Raw genomic sequence first — 17,720 nt, 5'->3', positions numbered from 1 at the left:
AATGTGAGGCTCAGTTCCTCCATTTGAAAGAAAACGGCTGCTAATAAGTTTTCCAATGAACCAACGTAGAGCCAAAAGTCCTCTATTATTCTGTTTTACTCATCCCCAGGTCAAATGATAGCAAACTTAAAGAGGGTGTATTTCAATGTAGACCCTGAAATTCTCGCTGGACCCAATTGGTGCTAACCAAAGATGATTATTTTGGATAAAAAGAGTCCCACCGCTTAAAATCACTAGTCTTTACTCAAACCTGGGGCAATTAAAGTCACTGAGCAATTGCTTAAGTGCCTACACGGCCTTATACATGAAGCTGGTAATTTCATCCAAATTAATAACTGAGATCCTACCAGTCAAGGAAGTTAATGCCTAGAGCCAACGCTGTGGTCACTAGGGACATTTTTTTGCCCATAACTCATGGTGAGGGGATACCACTTTCTGTCCTTAGGGTCTCCATCTGGGATTCCTTCCTATCCATCAACACTACTAATACCAAAGGTAATAGGAGTCCTAACTCATGCCTGACAACTGACAGAGAAGAAACTTTCCAGTCAAAAATAATTCAACAATGTCAGTGAACTTTTGGGGGAGTTGCAGGCTCCCTTGAAACTGGAGAGTTTATTACTTCCTAGACCTCTGAATGACCCCCCCCTCCAAGCTAAAATGCGAGAGTCTGATGAAGTCAACCTGTTGGCACCCAGCCCAGGTCAGCTGCAGTAACAGAACTGAAAGGCCGCACAGTCTGATGGTGGTTCAATGCACTTTGTCCAACATGTTACTGTTAAAGCTAAAGATGGGCAGATTTTAACAAGAAAAAGGAAAGAATCTGAAAGAGGTGCAGAACCCCCAGTCCTCAGAGACATACTGAGAAGCATTCATTCAGCCTGGCCCCTGAAGCATCTCTCTCAACTGTGAAAAAGCATTCTGGTACCTTTTAAGAAAAACGGTTCCAACCTACAGAAGGACGGAGCACCTTGGCACATGGAAGGCTCCCCCAGAGTCTTGGAAGTGAAGACACCTGTCTGTGTTCTCTGGCACTGCACACACTTTGTCAACCCCTTTGGTAAGTTCTTTATGGGGACACCTGCTCAAGAAGTGCTGGAGTTCCAAAGATGGGAGCCATGAAAAGCTGAACAGCAGTGAGTACTCAGCCCTTAGGAGGGTGGGACGGATGGCAGGTAGGACTCCAGGGACAGACATCTCAACAAGCTCCTACCGACTGTGCCCCTGCCCCAGCCCCTCCCCCTGCCCCCTCTAGCCCCTCCCTGTGCTGGGGTTTGCTGCCTCTGACCCCCCCTACTCTGGGAGCCCAGGCCCCTGACCCTCTGAGAAACCCTTACTTTCTCTGCCTCCTTCCTTAATTGACCATAATACGGAACTGAAACAAACCTAAATTAAGCTGCTTTCTATAAGAGGCCCTACACTTCTTTTCTTTCTGGGCTATTTTTGGGTGTGAATTGGAAAGAGAAAATTCACTAGAACATAAAATCCAAGAGGACCAGAATTTTTGCCAGATGTGTTCACTGCTAGTCTCCTCACCCCACCTCTCTGCCCCAAACTTCCTAATCTGTGAAATCCTGGTATAGGGTCAGTTTACTAGACACTGGAAAGGACCCCAGAATGAAGCTGTAAAGCTGAAGCACGACAGCTTTACGGCCTGCCGGAGCTGCTATTCAGGTGTCCCAGGTGGAAAGAGAAGCTTCCAGCCTGTTTTGGATTCTCCTCCCCTGGCAGCAGGCACCTCACCTTAGCTCTTGCGGCAGTCACTCCTTGGCCACCGGCACTTTAGGAAGCAGTCATTCTGGAACTAAGGTGATTGTTTGAAGTAGTATCCCTTGAAAATGCTGGAATGTAAATTAGGCTACACATTCAGATCTACTAAAAAATTCATAAACCCTTCTCCACATATGCTAGTTTATTTTAAAAAGCACAAGAAGTTTTTTTTTTTTCCATGTAAGTGATGCATTTTGGTTGAGCTAAAAACTTGTCTACAATTTCCCTGCAATAAATAGACTAACTATACTAAAATAAGCAGAAAAATGTTTAAACATCCTAATCAACCATTTTCAGGTGGCTATTTTAATGGCAAGGTTTGGATTAAAAATTCTGGTTAATTTAACAGTGACAAGACCAGTCCACACGGTGTTTTACCAAGACTTTTCTTAAAATGAAAACCTTCACAATGGTCATTCTCTTGATGTCAGCCATTAAAAAGGAAATCTACATTGTGAAAATGAAGGTGGAGCTGCATTTAAAACATTTTGCAAACTCAAAATTGTGTCACGACTTTCCAAGTAGATTAATTCTCAAATTTTGAGCATTTTTTTTAAACATGCACTAGCCAAGTAGAATAACAGATAGTCAAGCCACCAGCCACCTTCCACACTTCTATAACTGCCAGTAAATGTTTTTCCCAGAAACCAAACCTACATTATATCCCTTTCTATAAATACTTCCAATAAAAAGAGACACCAAATAATTCCAAAGTTCTTTGTGATAACGCCCTCCTTTGTTCTAACTCTGCTAAGCAATTCCTCTGCCGAAGAGTCTGCTATTATATTTAAATTACTGGCAGCCTATGATTGTTTTGAAGAATTTTATAATACACTTTGAAATAACCCAGGTCAAGCGGGGTAAGCCCAAACGGAAGTTTCATCTCACTAAGAACTTAAAGATACAAGTAAAGGAGTAAGGATGTCTCAGTTTTTTCTCATCTTTTTCCCACTGGGTCAAAGGACAAGGAATCCCCAGCAAAGCATCCCTCACAGCCTTTCCTTAAGTGGCAGACATCTGTCTCCTCTGTCACCTCCTCCCAAGCTCCCAGCTCCCAGTTACCTTCTAATAACCTTCTCAAGCAGGACTGGGGAAACTAGGCAGACTCTCAAGATGTCCTAAGCCACACAGGACCCTTACCGAGGTTTTGGGGAGTTGTTTGTTGCTGTTTTTATGAATGAACTGATAAAAAAGGAGGGATATGCAGACTGCAGCTTATCATCTCACTAAATATTTAAAACCTTTCCATAAGCAAAGACTCAAGGAGCATCGATTGATACCATCAGATGTTAAAGTCTATAAAATCTGTGTTCTTGGCTGGAGTTTAGAAGGTGGAGAGGATAATTAGCCTTGGGATGAAAAGCACACCTGAGGGGGGGGCTACTCTGGGCTGCATTGTAAATATATGTAATACATGCAAAGGTGAGATGTGTACTTGCCTGTTCTTTAAAGTCATTTTTCTGAATCAGCAGCTACTTCACCAGATTACGCTTCCAAAAATCTCGTCACATATGGCATTGTAGGAAACACTGCGACTACTGAAGAAAATCCAGGTGCCCTAGTGTAGGGTAAGTGAAAATGGTATCAGGCTTTTCTGCCTTCCTGCCATTAGGATTGATGATGGATCCCTGCGGTCCTGAATACATGCCTGATGGCGGGCACCTGGAGTAGGGTGTGGGCATACGTCAGTGGTACACCTGGGCTGAAGGACTGAGCCTGTAAGGGCAGCATCACAGGGACGCCAGGAGAACGAACAGAAGAGCAGAGAAGCAGTACCATGAGAACAGAAAAAGAAGAGAAGCAGAAGGAGAACCACGAGAGAAGGCCGGAAAGCCCAGAAAAATTGAAGACTTGCACCCCCGGCACCTCTGCCTGCTGTGTACCTGGTAAATCCCAATAATAGCCTGCAAAAGCCACCGAGGGCTCCAGGACTTCTCTTTACCCCGTCTGCTCGGGTCATAGAGATTTTGCTCCATGTCCTCCAGCTGTAAAAGTGTCTGATATCTCATCTTTAGCTCGTCTTCACAGCAACACTTTCTAGGGCAGCCTTTTGGCTAATGCTAGCCCTTAGCTTTCACTCACTGTTCACACCTTGACCTAGTCCCGTCCTACTCTCCAAAGAGTTAACTCATGTATCTTTCTCCTTGGATATACGCCTGTAAGAAGTGATACCTACCCCTCTAGCTTCTGGAGCAGGACTGTTATTTGAAACTTACTGCAGATTTGTTACTTTCCAATCTACCCAGCACTTATCTTCCCAAGCACCCTAGGCTCTTCACAGGCAGGGCTCACAACTCGGACATTATCGCACATCTCAACCTGACAGGTAAAATGGCGGTATTAACCAGCAGCTATTGAATTGAAAGTTCCTTTTTTTATAATATTTTATTTTATATAATTCTTACATCATTTTTCATTTTTTGCACAATGTATGCATTTTCATTTTGGTTATATTCCCCATACAATTGCACCCCCCCCATTGTTTTGACCCTAATCCTTCCTCTCCATACCCCCTTCCCCCCATAGTGTGTCTCTGGTTTATAGTTGCTTGTTGCTTGCTGATTTTTACTTTGTATTAATTAGTCTTTTTCTTGGTCCCTTATTTAGGTTTTCTAAATTCCTGCTATGAGTGAGACCATCCAGTATTTTTCTTTTTCTCTCTGACTTCACTGAGCATGATGATCCCGTCTAGCTCCATCCATGTTGCTGCAAACTGCATGTGTTTATCTTTTTTGAGTGCTGAGTAATATTCCATGGTGTATATGTACCACATCTTCTTGATCCAGTCATCTATTTTGGGGCATTTGGGTTGTTTCCACAGCTTAGCTATTGTAAATAGTGCTGCTATAAACATAGGGGTGCAGGTGCCCTTTGGAATTAATGTTTGTGTCATTTGGGTAAATACCTAGGAGTGGAATGCTGAATCATATGGAAGCAAGTTCCTTTTTACCAATGGACTTCTGGCTGCTCTAATGCGTGCCATATTGAGCCATGACTATGAAGTGGCCAAAGGGAAAGGACATCTGGGAAGGGAAGTTAGGGTGGTGGGTAAACCGCAGACTTAACAATCTACCCCTGAGTAATCAAGGGAAAAGAACTTCCTCCGTCCTTTCCAATCTTTCAGCCTACAGACAGTGTGCTCACTGGGTCTCAAAATGTCAGTCAGTTGGGCAATGACAGAGCACGATCATTCTGAGGTCAGGGCTAATGATGATTGATTATGGATTTCTCTAGACCTTGAGTTTCCTTCTGTTTTTCTTATATTTAGCACTCAGCTTAAGCAATGTGATAACACCATTCCTTCTGCGGTTAGATCCCCTCCCACACCCCCTCCCCCCAAAAGATCAACAACCCAACTTTTAGGCTGTGGGTTCTTTATTCGTTATTTTCAATATAGCCAAAAATTGTGAAAAGACTCGTGAATCATGTTAGTCTACCCAGCTTTTATGAGAAACACTTTACCCACAGCCAAGGCAGAGAGGAATGAAAAACGACTGGTTATTTTATTTAGAAAGGATTTCAGACAGGCCCTGAAAGGGTCATAAACCAATTGAGTTGGGCAGGACCTAACCATTTCAAAATGACAATTATTTGACTTTCCTCATACCTGCAGTGAAATCCCTAGAAGTAGTGCTGGTAATGCAATAAAGTCTTTGCCAACCCTTACCATCAAAGAATATTCCCTAAAAAAAAATCTTAATTTCCTTCTGGGGCAATTTACACTACTCTCATTCTGTCCATTCTACACTCACATACTACAAATATTTGAAGATTGTCATTCATGAAAGCTTCCTTCACCTTATCTTCTCCGGGCTTAATAAATTCAATTTCTTTAAGTTGCCTTCAAAGGGCCTATTTCCCAAGCTTTAATCATCTATACCCAACATGCCCACCTGGCTCGCTAAGAAAGCCAATAAACATACTTTAAAAATGGCCTAATGTTGAGAATGCAGGATTATCTTTTCGTAAACATTTACTTTTGATTATATGACTGACAGTTAATACACATTTCTTTATAATCCCCCAATCTGACCATAATATTACAGAGTTATGGGCTGTGACAGGTGGGGTTTAATTGTATTTCTTAGGTAGATGGACCCTATGCAGAATCTCATTTAAATCCACCATCGTGTCTATGAAATTGCGATTCAAGTAAAGCCCAAAACAATCATGTTCTCTAACATCATATTCTCTCCCTCAAAATGGGCTTCTCCGCCTCTGACTTTATTTCTGTTAATTCCATAACATCACCAGTTCTCCCAATTAGCAATATCCACATAACTCCTGTTCCCCTTCCCAAATCTCATCAGAACGTGACATATCAAAGGGGCTCAGAAAAAAATTTGTCAAGTGAATGAAATCTCTTAGGTGTTCTCTCTTGATAATTTCCAGAGCAAGCACCCTAACAGCCAGGACCTCAGTCCGTCCAGGGCCCGTCTAAAGAGCCTGCCAGATTCTCGCTTGCCCAGCTCCCCACCAACATCTCTCAGCCATGAGATTGAAGAACACCCTCACACCCCAAAATGTTCCGTGAGATTATCTGTACCAATATTCAGAGCATTATTCACAACTGCCAACAAGTGGAAGCAACCCAAGTATCCACCGGAAGATGAGTGAATAAACAAAAGGTGGTATCTATATCCACCTACACATTAACACATGCAGACACACACACACACACACACACACATTTCCTTCCTTAAAAAGCAAAGACATTCTGACATAGCTACCATAGGGATCAACCTTGCAGACATGCTAAATGAAATAAAGCCGTCACAAAATCAAACATTGTATGCTTCCACTTCTGTGAAGATGTCCCTACAGTCAAGTGTATAAAGACAGAAAGAATGGTGGTGGGCAGGGCAGGGGAAGGTAGAAATAGGGAGTTAGTATTGAATGGGTACAGAGTTTAAATTTCATGAAAAGAAAAGTGTCCTGGGAATACAATGGTGGAAGCAACCATCGGTGTCCAGCAATGTGACTGAAAAATCGTTGGAATGATAAATTTTATGTCATGTATATTTTGCTAAAATTTAAACACACCATATCCTTCTCTCAGTTCTGGCTACCCACAGCAAAGGGATGTCCAAGCTTTGGGGGCGGTTTGCGGAATGTGCTTAACTGGATGGAATGGTTCACCAGCAGCTCTGGACTTGCAAACAGGTCTGCAGAGCCACTGCCAGGTCAAGTCCAACCCAGCCTTGACTTCAAAGCTTTTTTCATTTGAACCAAACACAACACTAAATATCCCCTCCTTGCAATACTCCTGGAGGCTAATCAGAGTATCATTCCCCTCCAATTCTTCCCCCTACTCCTCTAAACCCCCACACGTGCATCCCCAGCCATCACACCAAATGAAAGGTGTGGCAATCCTCAAATAAGATTTTAAATATCCTGTTCCCTGTTTAAGTTTTTTTCCAACTGAAGCCTCAACTACAGACATAACCTCTTTTAAGGTGCAGAAATTAATTTCAAATATTACCTCCAATGGCCATTTTTATTGATCCCTGATCCCTATCACCTGCCCAGCAAGAAACACCTCTCCTTTAAAGTTCTGCAGAAGGGCCTCCCTGGTGGCGCAGGTGGTTGAGCGCCACATTGTGAAGTTGTCCACAACTTCTGCAGTGAGGGTTCGATCCTGGCTGGCTGGCGAGAATCCCACATGGCGCGGCAGACCTCGCCTGTCTCGCCCGCTGCTCCCCTCAGCAGTGCACTTCGGTCAATCTGCCTGTTTTGCTCCCTGCTCTGTCTCCGGTGAATCCTCTCACCCTCCTGTGCATTTGGCCTGTACCCCAGTTTTTGTATAAAAATAAATCTTTAAAAAAAATAAAGTCCTGCGCAAGCACCTTGCATTTCTTATGACATCAAATTCTGCTTTTAAGATGGTGGCTGTTCTCTTATCCCACCTGTAGGGTAAATGTCAGGCTTTTCTGCCTTCCCGCCATTAGGAATAATGATGGATCCCTGCGGTCCTGAATGCATACCTGACAGTGGGCACCTGGAGTGGGGTGTGGACATACGTACGTGGGTTACACCTGGGTTGAGACTGGGTCTATAAGGGTGGTATCACGGGACACCAGGAGACCACCAGAAGGGAACAACCAGAAAGAGAAGAGAGCAGAGAGAGAGAACGAAACCATTAGAGAACCCCAGAGAGCTGACAGAGTGAAGATTCACTGGGGGCTGGGAGGTCTCCCAGCCCCCTGGTACCCCTGCCTTCCATGTACCTGGTAAAAATAAAATCCTGAAAAAGCCACTGAGGGCTCCAGGACATCTGCATGGAGTCATAGAAAACCTGCTCTGTGCCCATCCTGCTGCTACCCCCCACCCCCAGCTCCTACTTGTAATCCCTGCAAGGACCAAAACAGGGTGGGACGGGCAAAACCTTACTAAACTGAACCTGAAATGTTTACTGAGCACTTACGATGTTCAAGTTTGGTGTTAAGCACTGCAGAAGAGGAGCGATGTTAAGCCAGTGTTTACTGAGCACTGCTGCGTGTTCAGCCTGTGGCAATGGCCAAGTTCAGCTTAGCCTTTACTGAGCACTGCTGCGTGTCCAACCTGTGGCAATGGCCAAGTTCAGCTTAGCCCCTCACTCCCAGGAAAGACAGTCATGGAAAAGTGCCCCCCCCCACCCTGCCACTCCCACCCAATGAAGCTTTCAATGCAGCTTCATAAGTTAATAGGTTCATGGACCTTCAATCCTTAGTCACCTGAAAAAAAATGGCTAATTGTAGACTTTCCCCTTTCTAAATTTTTTTAAGAAGTGGGGTACAGGCCAGAGTCGCAGGATCCGGGGGGAAGATTCATCAGAAAGAGAAGGGAGAATAACAGGCAGATGCACCAAAACACACTGCTGAGGGGAACAGTGGGCGAGACAGGAGAGGTCTGCCGCGCCATGTGGGTTGCTCCCCAGGCTGGCCAGGAATCAAAATCGCGCCGCCAAGGGCCGCGGATAGTCTCACAGCGCTGTGCTCACCCCCGTGCGCCACCAGGGAGGCCCCCTTCTTAAATTTTATCCAGAAATCTTTAGTAACCTAGAAACAGACTAAGAATAAAGTCAAATGGAGAACTGGACAGAAAAGTATGCGTTACCACTAGCCATGGACTTTTAAAAAATTAAGACATTAAATGTGTAAATATCTTAAAACCCAAAGAAAATCCATATAATCAAGTTGCAAAGCACTTTTGAATTTTCTCCTAAGAGAAAATGCTGCAAGAGGAACATAAAACCAGCCTTATTGTGGAGTCCACGGTGAGGAACAAGTGCCAAGCATGCTGCCTGCGTGGGCAATGTTATGCACTCACGCCTCCCAGGAGCCCTATGCCACCATCCCCATTTTACAGATGAGGAAATGAAGCAGAGGACAGGATAAAAGATCTTGCTTCAGCCCACATACCCGGCAAGTGGCAGAACTGGAGGAAAACCCAGGTTGCCAATTTCAGAACTCAAGCTCTTAACTCTGATGCCTCGTGCCCTGAATAACAATTTCTCTTAAACTTTAAATTCTGCAAAAATGTTGAAAACCTAGCTGTCAGAAAGGTATGCACTGGAAGATATTTAACAAAAATGTGTCATGACCAAAATGTAAGCATGAAAGCTGAAGCACAAGATAAATGGAAAAATTAACAGGTATAAATGTTTTTGTTGGAGAAGTCATCTGAGATTTTTTTTCTCCTGGGGAAAAAAAAAGGTCCACGATCTGTTCAATCTCTAAGACTAGAGATTCCCAACAGTTCTATCAAAGGCTATTTAAAACTCAAGAAAAAAAATTTATTTGATTTTAGAGACTGTCAAGTTAGCACTTATTGGTACTTGCATGCAAGAATTATAAAGAGATAGTCCAATTCTACATACTCTTGAGTTTTCTCAATTGTAGCTGCTTATCCCATCTCAGGCCCTGGGCCAAGAAACTTTATAACAAGCTTTTTCTAGTTTTTCAAGCAAGCATATTAGAGTAGGCATTATTCCCATTTTAGGGATAATAATAATCCTTATTTTATAGATAACTATGGCTGACAAGTATCAAATTTGTACTGAATGTGTGTAAGGGGCAGGACCGGGCACAGTGCAGGTTTTCTGATCCCATGTAGAACGGGTAAAGGAGGCAGAGTCCTCAGTGGTTTTGCAGGTCTTTTATTTGGGGTTCACCAGGCATATGGCAGGCAGGGGTGCTGGCTGGGGGGCTGGGAGGCTGGCAGGCCTCCCAGCCCCCAGCAAGTCTTCACTCTATCTGGGCTCTCTAGCGTTTGTTCTGCTGCTTCTCGGCTTCTCTTTCGGCTTCGGCTTCTACTGCTGCTGCTGCTTCGGCGGCTGCTGCTGCTGCTTCGGCTGCTGGCGTCCCCCCGTGACGCTGCCCTTAAAAGCACAGTCTCAGCTCAGCTGAATCCCATCTACCTATGCCCACACCCTATTCCAGGTGCCCGCCATCAGGCATGCATTCAGGACAAGGATCCTTCATCTATCCTGATGGCGGGAGGGCAGAAAAGCCTGACATTTTCTTTACCCTACAATGTGCCAGGCAGCACCATACTAAAAACATTATATGTAGCAACACATTTACTGGCGCAGAGTGATTAAGCAATGTGTCCAGAAACACACAGCTAGCGAATAGCAAAGCTAGGATGAAAAAGTGAAGCTCAGCAAGGTTAGGCAACTCCAAAGACACAAAGCTGTTAACCATGGAGGCAGCTGGCCATTATAAGGCTGTCTGTCCTCCACGCCTTTGGCCTGTGCTCCTTCCACTAGGTACCTTAGTGGTTCCACCTGCATGCACCAGGCCCAAGGTTAAATGCTATCCTACTGAAGCCTGGCAGAGGTGAGGGTATTGCCCAGAGCAACCTGAAGAGCACAGATGCCATTGAAACTGGCCAGATACCTAGATCCTGACATAAATTCTCCAGATTATTCAATGTTACCTGTTTTCTAAAATGCTTAAGGGCCAAACAAAACACGTACTGGATAATCAGTTTACAAACTTCTCTTATTAAGTAAGAGTCATAAGTCAGGGCCTCCCTGAAGAAACCTATGAAGCTGTCCGCAGCCTCTGCAGCATGAGTTCGATTCCCAGCCAAGGAGCAACCCACATGGTGCAGCAGACCTCTCCTGTATCGCCCGCTGCTCCCCTCAGAAGTGTATTTCAGTCAGTCTGCCTGTTCTGTTCCCCACTCTGTCTCTGGTGAATCCTCTCACCCTCCCGCACCTCTGGCCTGTACCCCAACTCTTGTATGCATGAATAAATAAATTTAAAAAAAAAGATTTATATACAAGCACTGAGTACAGTCAGAAGCGCAGGAGGGTGAGAGAATTCACCAGAGCTAGAGCAGGGGCCAGAACAGGCAGACTGACAAGTACACTGCTGGGGGAGCAGCCAGCGGGCGGCAGGAGAGATCTGTGCGCCATGTGGGACCCTCGCTGGGGGTCGGGGATCGAACTGGTGCTGCAGAGGCTGCAGGCAGCTTCTCAGCCCAGCGCTCAACTGCTGCGACACCAGGGAGGCCCAATAAATAAATCTTTAAAAAAAAAAGTCGTAAGTCAAAGATGAACTGTCTCATGTCCCAAATTGTTAGAAATCACGGCTGCTCATCAGGCTTACTCACAAATCCTTTCAACAAGGATTTGCACTGGACTTGCCTGACCCTCTTCACTCTGGATGTGCAGTCATAAAGTATCTACTCAAGTTCTAGAAACTGCATGGCAAACTTTGCCTAAGATTCCTTCCAATATCTTTCCGTTTTCTTAAAGTTATCACACCATGAAGGCAGCAAAATAAAGTCCCAAGTCCTAGTCTTTAACCATTAAACTAAAATTCATTCAGAAGAAAATTCTGCTGTGGTCTTGAACACTGGCTTTGAGGGATCCCTGGTATTGTCCGCCCTCAAGAACTCGGCTCAGGACAGCACAGTTCATTTCCCGGTGTCCTTTAATCAGCCAGGGAAGCTTGAGGAAATGAGTCAAAATCCTCAGGTCAACTTCTGGCTGTCAACAACAGCAACAAAATCCATCAGCCCAACATCTGTACATAAACACACTCCAAGGGAAGCCCACGATATACTTGGCACATTCCTACAAGAATTTGTTTGGGGGAGAAGAAAGGTTTGCGTGGTTAACTGTCATTATAGCTCATCCAGCTCGGGGAGGGTAAATGGCCAATTGTATTTCCCACTATTGGGGGTGGGGATGTTCTCTTTCACAAGCATGCCGCAAGTATCTAGTGATGCTAAGACCCATTTTTATCTTATGGAGTGGGGGATGGACAGTTGAATTTAGAACTGGCTTATCTTTATTTCTGAGGAACTAACTGGAATGGCACAGCTAACACCTAAAGCCTTCCACCACAAGGTCAAGTGCCTCTGCACCTCCAGGGAAGGTGTAATTTAATGACTCTCCTCAGTAACTACTTACCTCAAATTGAGAACACTCTAACTCAGATATCACAAGGCAAGCAAGGTTAGGTTTTGGTTTATTTTTTTTCTCACCCAAATAGCTATGTTCTATTCCCAAAACTTCCTACCATACCTGGCATATATTATGCATTCACTAAACATTTCCAAACGAATCTCCCTTTACAAGCAATTTTGCCAAATCGTGTGAATGGATATACAGTTGGGCATGTGGGGGCCAATGCCAGGCTTCACCACGGATTATTTTGGGAAAGTAACTTACTCTTAGTAGTTTCTCCAGCTATAAAATGGTAGGAATGAACCATAGTAACAATACTACCAAGGCCTGTTGAAAGGACTGGAAATAATGAGGCTGAGACCCCATCCTGGTGCAATTTCCAGGAAAGCGAAACGACAATGTACAACACACATAATATGAAATTTTAGGCATGTTAGCAAACGTGGTGATAGCACAGCATGCATGACTTACAAAGACTGAGAATGACAAATATGTGGAGGGGTGGGAAAATCAGAATGGCTATCAAGGAATTATCTTGGCTCTTTTATAAGACCATCATATTTCCAACAGGATAATCCAGAATGTTGTGTCCAGCTGCTGAGGATGACTCTAGCCTCACACTTGCAGGAATACGGGGAATGTATGATTCACTATTCCTTGTAAGTTCATCCTGCTGGGCACAGAAGTTGTAAACACTGGGGGGGTAAGGGGGAGGGAGAGGAAGGTGTCCCTGAAGAACTGGCACCTCCTAGTTCTCAAAAGGAAAATTGTAGGTGAAATTATGTGGATGGAGAAGAAGGCGGTGGCATAAACCATATGTCCATGCTTTGGCAAGGGCAGACCAGTGAGATATGAGCACGGAGGACAGTGGACAGAAACTGAGAAAATGTTCAGAAAAAGTATAGTTTGCACTCCGAACTCAAAAAGAGGAAAATTTTGGACCCAAGGAATCCTTCAAAAGACAGCTGCCTAATTTTCCTCTTAAGGAAATAGGGCTCCCCCATATTTAAGTGACTGCCCAAGGACACACAGCTAATCAATGGCTGAGAAAGGAAGACCGAGGAGGGCAGGACAAGGTGCTGTCAGTCACTACACCACACTTCCCCCCCAGGAGCCAGACCTTAAAATTCCCTTTGCTAGAAATTTACTGGATGGAGCAGAATAATCATGATGATAAAGAAGTGATTGATTCATTTCTTTCTTAAAAAGGGAAATAGTGTGCTCTCTGCCCAGGTGGGTTGACATACCTTAACTGAAATTAAAAACCAAAACCGCCAAGTAGGTACCAAAGGTGTCACTGAAGCTCAGTCAAATCCCACAAGGAATTTGACACTCACCAGGGTCCAGAAGCAAGGCCTCCTGCTGCCCCCCAGCCCCCCCCCCCAAACAGGAAAGCCCTCACAATACCTTCGGAGACCCGGAGGGGGGTGGCTGCCCTCTTGAGACTTTCGGTGAAAACTGACCACTTGTCCTAAGTCCCACAATAGTTCACCTCGGTGCTTCCTTTCCAGACCTTGAAATCCAATTCGGATTCACTTTCTATCCTTACATCATCAGGAAGCCCCTCAAAGGGGTTGTGTGTGTGTGTGTGTGTGTGTGTGTTAAAAGCACGGGCGAGAGCGGGGCTTTAGGACTTCGCGGGGTGACCCGCACACGCTCAAGAAGGGGTAGGAAACTGACCGAGAGGGCCCAGAAGTCTGCAAATCCTCCCCCCAAGACCCAAGTTCCCGCGCAGATAGAACAGGATTTTCACAACTGCTTAAATATCCAAGAAAGAGCTGCAGAAAGTTCCACCACTCCTATCACCCCCGACCTCGGCAGCCAAGTACAGAGATCTCACCAGCGGGAGTGGGGTGTTGTGGATTTCAAAATACCCAAAGATAGAGAGGGACCTGGGATTACAGGTCCTTGGCACCGATTCGAAGGGTCTGCAGACCCCTGACGGCCTAGCGGGGCATCCAGGCTGCGCGCAGGAGGTGCCGGGGTCGGGGACCTCAAAGTCCCAGCGCGCGGTGCCTGCGCCCCCCGGGGAGCAAGCGGCCAACGCAGGCACCAGCCGCTCGGAGGCGCGTGGCAGGAAAGAAACAGCACCTCGGCGGAGGGGCGAGCCTCTGGCACGGGATTTACAAAAGCAAAAAGTCTGCAACCTAGCGGCCGCTTTCCACACGCCTTGGCCAAGTTGTTCTGTCGCCACCACCTCCAGGTTTGGGGGTCCAGCCCCAGAGCCGCACGCCGTGGCTCTGCATGGAAAAGCATAACCAGGGGAGCTGGGGGAGCCGCAGCCTTTGACTCCAGCCACGGATGGCGCCTCGAGCAGAGACGGCAGCGGGTCAGTCCCCAGCTCAGGGGCACAAAGAGCGGCCGCGGTTGCAAAGCAGCAACCGCAGAGCAAAGAAAAGGCTCTCCAACTTTACCCTCCGCGCGCCGAGCCCCGGTGCGCGGGTCCTCCGGGGTGTCGGTCACACGAGCGCAACTTTTAACAAAAGGCAGCAGCGGCCGAGCTTCCCACGGCCGAGCTTCCCAGATAACGCTCCGGTTGCTAAACCCCGATCGCCGCCTCTGCCCGCAGGCACCCTCTGCAAAAGCAACCCCAAACTCGCAGGCAACCCGGCACCCGCAGCCTGCGTCTTGCTCACGCCTAAGATCCTCCACTGCCCTCACCCCGAGAAGACCCCTAGCTCAGCGCCCTCCACCCCGAAATAGCAGCCGGGGGCTCCTGGCGCAGGTGAGCCGGGCAGGGCGCACGAGGGTCGCGGGGACGCCTCGAATCTTCCCGGAGGCTGAAACGCACGGGCGCGGGAGGCCAGCACCACCGCTCCCGACACACCCCGGCGTGTGCGAGCCCGCGGGGACACAGGCTGCACCCGGGAGCGCGGCCCGAGCGCCCGTCACGCTCTCCCACCTGTCTGGACGCCGAGCAGGAGGCGCAGGAGGAGCAGGACGCCGAGAAAATCCCAGGCGCCGCGAGCGCCTCTCATCGCGGTGGCTGCGCTGAGATCCGAGCTCCGTTCCACGTTCCAGCTTTCGCCCAAGTGCACCGCGCGCGGCAAAGCCGAGCCCCCAGAGCCGCGAGCGCCGAGCAGCAGCCCCTCCTCCCAGCGCCCTCCCCCTGCGCGCCGGCCACGCCCCTTCTCGGCGCCCCTCCACGCCTCCCCTCTCCCTCCCCCGCCCGGGTCTCGCTCCCTGCGGGCGGCGTCTGACCCCTGCTCCTTCGACGGCCTAATCCCGGGGCTGCGGAGCCTGCAGGGAAGGGGGGGGGCTCGCCGACCCTCGCCCGCAGCTCGCGACCCCGGAGCTCCTGCACCTCTCCACCGCTTCTCCCCGGTGGGGTGGTGGGTTCGCCGGGGGCGGCTCCGGGACGAGGGTGGTGCTGCCCGCGCGCTTTGTGGAGCCGGGCACCCGCGCACACTAGGGCACGGGCCCGCCACCTGGCAGGTGCTCCCAGACAATGAAGGTCCGCCGCCCGCTCCGCGAGCACGCCCGCGGGGGAGCAGGCTGGACCCCGCGGTGGTGGAGGACGTGGGGGGACGGAAAGTTGGGGGACGGAGGGCTAGGAATTGGACCCTGACGTTCTTCTCCATTCTTGTTAGTTGAGGGGGACCCAGCTGGCGCCGCGGTAAAAGGCTGAGCCCGGGTGTAGGCAATTCTTTATGCTCAGTTTCTACACCTGCTCTTCAACCTGTAATAACAGAGTTGGTTTCTATTGGTCGGCGAGGCCTCCGCCCAGCGAGCCCCTGCTGAGACTTTTATGCAAATTGGGGATTTGGAGTAGGGAGGGATGGGTTTCAGAAGTTTGCTCTGGGAGCCTAGGTTTTTCAACACACTTGTGTCTAAATCATTGTGCCAAGCTTTCTGGGCGCTTCCCCCCGCCCCCCTTCACTTTATGGTTTCTGTGCCTCTCTAGCAGAGGACAGTTCAAGCCGTGGTGGGGGTTCCTGTGTTCGTCTTAGCTGCCCTAGGCTGTATGAGGAGCAAAATAATAGCAAAATGATTCTGGAACCTATCCAGGTTTCACTGCCTGGGAAGTGCTTTACCCAAGGTAACAACAGCATCTATATAGGGTTTTATAATTTCTCCCCACACCGAATATTATTTTAGACTCACAAGAACAGCTTTGTGAAGTAGGTAGGGCAGAGTAGAGTTCGTATTTTAGTTCTCAAGGTGGCCCAAGATCTCACAGCTAATAGAGAGGAGACCCAGTCATTTTAAGACTGACCTCGGGTATTTTGACCTTTCCCTGTGTATCTCAATAAACCAGAAAGCTTAAGAAATGAAATGGAATATGCCCCTCAGAAAAATTGATGGAATAATTTAGATACACCTGGACTCTAAAGATTCAGCCAAAATTTATAATAAATCAGTTACCCGCCCCATCTTATTTACTATTAAAAATTCTCCTGTGTGATGTTGATAGGACCTAAAGTTGGTTTGAGAAAAATGATTTTTAAAGCTAATCACTTAATAATTATTACTGCTAGATCAGCATGTGTGCTTGCCTCTCTTTAAATTTATTTCTCCAACAAGCATTTATTTAAAGTCTACTGTGAAGCAAGGAGGAGCTCTCAGGCCCTGGGAGTACTATTGTTGATGGACAGATGTGAGCCCTGCCACAATCCTTGTAGTGGAGCCTACACTCACCCCCCCACCTCCATGTGCTCTCTAATGGTTCAAGTCATGCAGCAATGGGAGAACTGAAATTCAAGCATCTCTGAGCAATTGGACCACATCTTATTCTCAGGAGGACAGAGATAAAAGATACCACTCAAAGCAATCATAAATTTCTTGTGATCTTGATTTATTTCTAAAACCCATTTTGTAGTGAGGGAAAAAAACCACTATGAGTTAAAATATCAACATTATGCCAGAGAGAAAATTTACAATTTTCTTCTTCAATCAACTGATATTGGAGAGGATAATAAGTCTTCAGAAGAGAGGGTGAAAAGAGAACATATTGCAATTTAATTCTAGGCAGGAAACCTCTAACAGGAAAAAAAAAAAACAGAATAGGAAATTATACAATGTCAGGCTGTCATTCATGTTCATCATTCAACAAAAATTTATTGAGCACCTAGGTAGGCACAAGACCTACAAAAATCAGTAAGACGAAGAAGTTCCAGCCTAGGAAAATCTGTAGTCCAGGAGGGAAGACAGACACCCAAGTAAGAAACTATGATATCTGTTGACAGGGCATGTATTCAGGCCACACCAGGGTGGCCACATTGGCTGGTAGAACATTGAAATCATTCTGCATTGATTGGAAAACAGCCACTCCCCTGAATACCCATGTGCTCCTTTAGCCCCTTCCTGAGCTACCCAAATCTCAGACCTGCTATAAAAGATTTAATGCCAGGCATAGCAGAGATCCTGCAGTTCTTCTGTCCTTAGGGTTATTAGTTATTTTTAGTGATACCCCCTGCCAGCAATATGCTCTAAGGAGGCAGACAAAGGGTGCTATGAATAAACAGCCACAGGAATGAATTACGTTATAGAACACGTCCATTGAAACATTTACAGTGACGAAAATGTTTACTATCTTAGGTGAGATGTA

General features: G+C 46.8%; 1 protein-coding gene across 2 annotated transcripts in view; it reads right to left on the bottom strand.

Moving 5' to 3' along the window:
- The window catches only part of KIT (KIT proto-oncogene, receptor tyrosine kinase), an 83,890-nt gene extending 68,636 nt beyond the window's left edge, over positions 1 to 15,254 (bottom strand). For both annotated transcript variants that reach the window (XM_037530375.2, XM_054688375.1), the window contains exon 1: positions 15,075 to 15,254. In XM_037530375.2, the coding sequence (XP_037386272.1) occupies positions 15,075 to 15,150 (76 nt within the window). In that variant the 5' untranslated portion in view covers positions 15,151 to 15,254. The remainder of the gene's footprint in view (positions 1 to 15,074) is intronic.
- Between the last annotated feature and the right edge of the window lie 2,466 nt (positions 15,255 to 17,720).

Source organism: Talpa occidentalis, unplaced genomic scaffold, assembly GCF_014898055.3.
Source record: "Talpa occidentalis isolate TD23 unplaced genomic scaffold, MPIMG_talOcc4v2.1 talOcc4.6, whole genome shotgun sequence".
Classification (NCBI taxonomy): domain Eukaryota; kingdom Metazoa; phylum Chordata; class Mammalia; order Eulipotyphla; family Talpidae; genus Talpa; species Talpa occidentalis.
Note: the sequence above shows the minus strand (reverse complement) of the source record. Positions and strands in the feature narration are given on the sequence as shown.